General features: G+C 37.9%; 1 protein-coding gene across 1 annotated transcript; it reads left to right on the forward strand.

The window, feature by feature from the left end:
• The first annotated feature begins 1,870 nt into the window (after positions 1-1,870).
• LOC114756317 (leucine-rich repeat receptor-like protein kinase TDR) lies at positions 1,871-6,542 on the forward strand. Its single transcript, XM_028945259.1, has 2 exons — positions 1,871-4,825; positions 5,939-6,542. The coding sequence occupies exons 1-2, from the start codon at positions 2,140-2,142 to the stop codon at positions 6,397-6,399; spliced, it is 3,147 nt and encodes a 1,048-aa protein (XP_028801092.1). The 5' UTR covers positions 1,871-2,139; the 3' UTR covers positions 6,400-6,542.

Consider the following 6,542-nt stretch of genomic DNA (forward strand, 5'->3'; position numbering starts at 1 on the left):
TACATTATTCATAAGTTATTAATAATATAATTTCATTTTTTTAAAAAAAACATGTCTAATTATTAGCTATAGAAAATCTAAATAATGGGGTGTCACTTCATATGCTAACATGAAAAAATTGACATATTATAACCCAATTGAATAGGAGGGAAAAAACAAATTCATTGAATATTATATTTAATTTATGTGAAACTCATCTTTTTTTTCTCCCTTCATTTTAACACTATTTGTAGAGAGATAAGACTCATTTTCTCATAATTTTATTTATTCATTGTGTTTTTGTCTCTTGTCAAATACTACCTCCGGTTCTTAATATAAGACCCCGTTTGACTTTTTGTTTGGTCCTAATTATAAGTCCCAAATCCATTTTGTCTTTCATATTTATGTATTTTTTTCCAAGATAGTCCTTCTAATAATGATAGTTTTAGCCAATACACTTAATTAGCAAGTATATTTTAGGAATGATAACACTTATTTATTACAAATAACTAACTTAACTTACTTCTTTAATCTCCTCAAATTAGTCAACTGGGTCTTATAATTAGGACTGGAGGTAGTATATAAATAGAAAGATGTTTAAATTGTTTATTTTAATGTTAACTATTTACAATCATTTAATATTTACTCTCAGTTGCACTATTATTTTCTTTTCATTTTCCTACCAAATCATTCTCTGGACAACAAAACATGAAGAACGTGAACACATGCAAGATTGGGTCTAGGACACATCAAACTTTTTTTTTTTTTTTAAAGTCTATTTGCAACATGTCTAGTGTGTTTTCTAGCGAGCATAGGTTTGCCTCCACACTAGCACAAGTTTTTGTCAGAAACACAATTGAAGTTTTAAAGGGACAAAAAGTAGAGATAGGAAAATTGGAACTTCGTGCCCATTGTCATGTTCCGGCTTGTCTGAGAAATTTTAATGAGTTCTTACTAAAAAATGGTTTGGCAACATTTGAATCCTATATGGGCAAATAAGGGTCTAATGATGACCAGAATTTGGTCCCAAAATCTCCACATTTAATATAGGGTATGAGTGACAGGTTCTTAAATAAATAACACTATGTTTTCCATGATCGGAATTCTCAAGACATGCTGGTATAAGCATTTAAGAATATCATGGGGTCCATACCTCTTTGTTTAGGACCAGGTTCTGACATGAATCCCCATGCTGGAACCAGGGAATGTAAAAGACAGAGCCAGTGCCTGAAATAACATTTGAAAAATTTAAGTGGGAACAAAAAGCACATACTAAAGAAATTTATTATGAATGAATGCATTGATACTCACAAAAAAAAAAAACAGTTATAGTGAATTCAATGCAACTCTGAAACTTCTACATAAACACTTCAAATTATGATCAAGGCCATATCTATGTGTCTCGTGCAAATTTTGATTTGTTTTATATCAATGCTTCCCAAGATATTTGAGTTAATCACGAGAAATGGGAGTGTCTGATAAAAGTAAATACCAGTGGATCACCATATGTAATCAGCGATAACACAAGAATGCCTTCCTGAGTAAAGCCTCTCTGGAGAATTTTTAATGTGGCCAAACAAGAAATAAAGAGAATGAAAGGAAAAGAAAAATGGGTTAATTTTAAATAATAGTATGGGGGGAAGGGGAATATAGTGGGAATATATATGTCTTTCTCGGATCCTGCGAGAGACAATGATCACTGTTAGACATATTTATCAATTTGTTAGCCAAAGGAAAAGGAAGCAAGGGAATGATGAAAAGTGGGAGCAAAAAAGAAAAGGCGAAAAAGAATTCCAAGAAAATAAACAGTAGCGTTGTGTACAGACAAAGGGAGAATACTATGGCAAAACAAAGAAAGAAAGAAAGAAATCTAGGAGAGTGAAAGTGAGAGCTTGAGGCTGCAAATAAAGAAGTCTACTGGTAGTGGTGAGTAGTATTGAGTAGAGAGGGATAATAGAAGATGAAGTAGAAGGAAGTTCATTCTCTCTCTTCCATCTCTCATGTCCACCAACAAAACCCACTGAAGAAAATCATCATCATGAAACTCCCTCTGCACCCAGCACTCCAAAAAAGCAATCCTCTTCCTCATCCAAACCTTCATTCCCTTAAATTTACCTCCCAAAAGACCATACTACTCTCACTCACCACATCCCCAAAACCATGAAATCTTTTCTTCTCTTTCTCACATTCTCCTTCTTCTGCCAAACACACCTAGTTTTCTCTGCTTCTTCAACTCCACCCCTCCAACTCATCTCTTTGCTTTCACTCAAATCTTCCTTCAAAGACCCTCTAAATACGCTCCATGACTGGGACCCTTCTTCCACCTTCTCAAGTTCTAATTTCCAGGACCCAGTTTGGTGTTCATGGTCAGGCATCACATGCCATTCAAAAACAGCTCAAATCACCTCCATTGACCTCTCTCATCGCAATCTTTCAGGCACAATTTCACCTGAAATAAGGTATTTGACTACTTTAAGCCACTTGAATCTAAGTGGGAATGACTTCAGCGGGAGTTTCCAAGCAGCAGTTTTTGAACTCACTGAGCTCAGGACACTAGATATCAGCCACAACTCCTTCAACTCAACTTTCCCACCCGGAATTTCGAAGCTCAAGTTCTTGAGAATCTTCAATGCTTACAGCAACAACTTCGTTGGCCCTTTACCTCAAGAATTCATCCGACTCAGGTTTCTTGAGCAGCTCAACCTTGGAGGGAGCTACTTCAGCGACAGGATTCCTTCAGCTTACGGCAGTTTCCCAAGATTAAAGGTTCTCCATTTGGCTGGAAATGTGTTGGAAGGTCCAATACCACCTCAACTAGGCTTCTTATCACAGCTTGAACGCTTGGAAATTGGATACAACCAATTTTCGGGAGGAATACCCGAGGAATTTACTTCTTTGTCTACTCTAAAATACTTAGATATCTCTTCTGCTAATCTTTCTGGCTCTGTGATTCCACAACTAGGAAACTTGACCATGCTGGAAACACTATTGCTGTTCAGGAATCGGTTCACTGGGGAAATCCCGTCAAGTTTAGGCAATTTGAAAGCACTCGTGGCTCTTGATTTATCAGATAATGAGCTCACTGGGTCTATCCCTGAAGAAGTTGCATTGTTGAAGGAGCTTAACATTTTGAGCTTAATGGACAACAAGCTGACAGGTGAAATACCTCAAGCGATTGGCGAACTTCCCTACCTCGATACCCTGCAACTATTCAACAATTCTCTTACTGGGATTCTCCCTTCTATGCTTGGTTCAAATGCTTTACTCCAGAAACTAGATGTGTCCACCAATTCACTTTCTGGTCCCATCCCGCCAAGCGTTTGCAGTGGAAACAAGCTCGTCAAGCTCATCCTTTTCCACAACAAATTTGATGGTGCAATTCCAGAAGCACTCATGAACTGTACTTCACTAACAAGGGTTCGAATCCACAACAACCAACTCAACGGTTCGATTCCATCAGGTTTCGGTCTCCTCCCTAACCTGACCTTCGTTGATATGAGCAACAACAACTTCGCAGGTCAAATTCCTGAAGATTTCGGCAATGCAGTTAAAATACAGTACTTGAACCTCTCTGGAAATTCTTTTGGAAGCCGATTACCCAGTAACATCTGGAACGCTTCCAATCTACAGATTTTCTCCGCAAGTTCATCAAAAATCATTGGCGAAATCCCAGATTTTATCGGGTGCCAGAATATCTACAGAATCGAATTGCATGGTAATTCTCTGAATGGTACCATCCCATGGGACATCGGCCACTGCGAGAAGCTCATTCAATTGAATCTAAGCCACAATGCCCTCACAGGTATAATCCCTTGGGAAATCTCTGCTCTTCCATCTATCACGGACGTCGATCTCTCACACAACTCCCTCACCGGTACCATACCTTCCAATTTCAACAATTGCACAACCTTAGAAAACTTCAATGTCAGTTACAACCTCCTCACCGGACCAATTCCCTCGGCGGGATCAAACTTTCACCCATCATCATTCACCGGTAACGACGGTCTCTGCGGCGGCATTCTGGCAAAACCGTGCGCAGCGGACGCTGAAGCCCTCGCTGCAAGCAGTGACGTCGAGCTTCACAACAAACAACAGCCCAAGAAAACCGCCGGCGCCATCGTGTGGATTGTCGCGGCGGCGTTCGGAATCGGCCTTTTCGCCCTAGTCGCTGGCACACGCTGCTTCCGTGCAAACTACGGCGGAGGATTCGGCCGCGGCTCCGACGACCACGGCGAGGTCGGGCCGTGGACACTGACGGCGTTCCAGCGTTTGAACTTCACGGCGGACGACGTCGTAGAATGCTTGTCGATGTCCAACAAGGTCCTCGGGATGGGGTCCACAGGGACGGTATATAAAGTGGAAATGCCAGGTGGTGACATTGTAGCCGTTAAAAAGCTCTGGGGAAAGCATAAGGAGAACAGCAACATAATCCGACGGCGTAGAGGGGTCCTAGCGGAGGTTGAAGTGTTGGGGAACGTGAGGCACAGGAACATAGTGAGATTGTTAGGGTGTTGCAGCAACGGGGAGTGCACGATGCTGCTCTATGAGTACATGCCCAATGGGAATTTAGATGATTTATTGCATGGCAAAAATAAAGCAAATAATAATAATAATCTGGTCGCTGATTGGTTGACGAGGTACAAGATCGCCTTGGGTGTGGCTCAAGGGATTTGCTATCTTCACCATGACTGTGATCCCGTGATCGTGCACCGGGATCTCAAGCCGAGCAATATATTATTGGACGGTGAGATGGAAGCCAGAGTGGCAGATTTTGGGGTGGCTAAGTTGATTCAGAGTGATGAATCTATGTCCGTCATTGCTGGATCCTACGGCTACATAGCTCCAGGTGAGACACCCTTCGATTCAATTCCCAAATTTTCCGCCTTTTATTTTCTAATTAAAAAAATTACAAACTTTCATTTTTCCCCTAATTTTCTTACCAAAAATTGGCAATATACATTTTTTTGAGAAAAATATTTATTGAATTACGCTGAAATAAAATGTTAAATCTTAGTAAAAAGAAAAAAAAAATCATATTAGAGGTACCTATACTTTCTCTTAATTTTTAATTAAGTACCTATATATTTTTCTTAATTAATTTATCTAATTTTACCTTTTTTTTAGCAATATTTGCTCTTATAATTTTGTTTTATTAGTATTTTTAGTCTCTATGCAAGGATTGACGATGTTAATAGAGTAAAATTAAAAATTTAATTAGGAAAAAAAACACATACGTACTAATTTAAAAATTAAAAAACTCTAAATATATAACTTTCATTCTAAATATAAGTTACTTTTAACAAAATTACACGTATGAATAAAAATATTTAAAATTAGTAATTTTTTTAATAAAATTTAAGCTTTTTTAACAGAAAATTTAAGTTGATTTTCAATATTACTTTTAGTAACTATACTAAACCTCCAACATAATATTAATTTTTACTTTTTAAAATTGTCAAATATCTTGTTAAAATAAAAAATAAAAAATACCTCCTAGAAAAGAGTCCTGATTAATAAAATGTGGAAATGTTAGGTGTTTGCAATGTGAAAAACTGGACATTACTTTGAAGGATAAAATGTGGAGATGCCATACTTATTAAAGTACGGCGCAGGAGACTTTCTTTCGGTGCATATTCATTGCACTATGGGCATCAAGTGTCTTTTGACTCTTTTCCTTTATGTTCTTTCACAATCCTGCATTTTTTTTTTTTTAAAATTCACTTCTTTTTTTTTTTTTAACAAGATCGACAAATATTTTGATTGGGACCCACTTAAGAATATTGTCAATTCTCCAAACCCTTTAGAATTATGACGATGTTGACTTTAGTCTTTAGTCCATTGATTAAAGTAAGGCTATCCAAAGAACAAAACCACCTTGTCTTACATTATTTTGGTGTCTTTGCATTACTTGGATTATCATTATTATCATTATCGCTTAAGGCCGTGTTTGGTTTTGCAGAATATGCTTATACTTTACAAGTAGATGAGAAGAGTGATATCTACAGCTACGGAGTGTTGCTCATGGAGATTTTGACCGGAAAACGGTCGGTTGATGCGGAGTTTGGTGATGGAAATAGTATTGTGGATTGGGTGAGATCTAAGATCAAAGCTCAAGGGATTGATTCCATATTAGATAAGAAAGTTGGAGCTGAGTGTACATCGGTGAAGGAGGAAATGATTCAGATGCTTAGGATTGCGTTACTTTGTACTTGTCGAAATCCATCAGATCGACCATCCATGAGAGATGTTGTGTTGATGCTGCAAGAGGCAAGGCCAAAGAGAAAATTGGTTGATAGTGTGATAAGTGCACAATGTGTCACTAATGATAATGCCGGCGGTGGTGGCGGTGGTGGGGATGGTGAAGGCGGTGGTAATAATATTCCTTTACCATGCCAAAGTTTCTCAGGAAAATTAACCTAGCTAGTAGTGTGTTCATATGGTTGAGATGTTTTTTTCCTTTCAATATTGTGGGGGATTGGTATAGGAGAAAGTGATTTTCTTTTCTTTTCTTTTCTTTTTTTAACTTTTAATGGAATTTTCAATTAGTGTTTTATTTTTCCTTT

This window comes from Neltuma alba, unplaced genomic scaffold (assembly GCF_004799145.2).
Source record: "Neltuma alba isolate B1F8T4 unplaced genomic scaffold, ASM479914v2 tig00010386_pilon, whole genome shotgun sequence".
Taxonomy (NCBI): Eukaryota; Viridiplantae; Streptophyta; class Magnoliopsida; order Fabales; family Fabaceae; genus Neltuma; species Neltuma alba.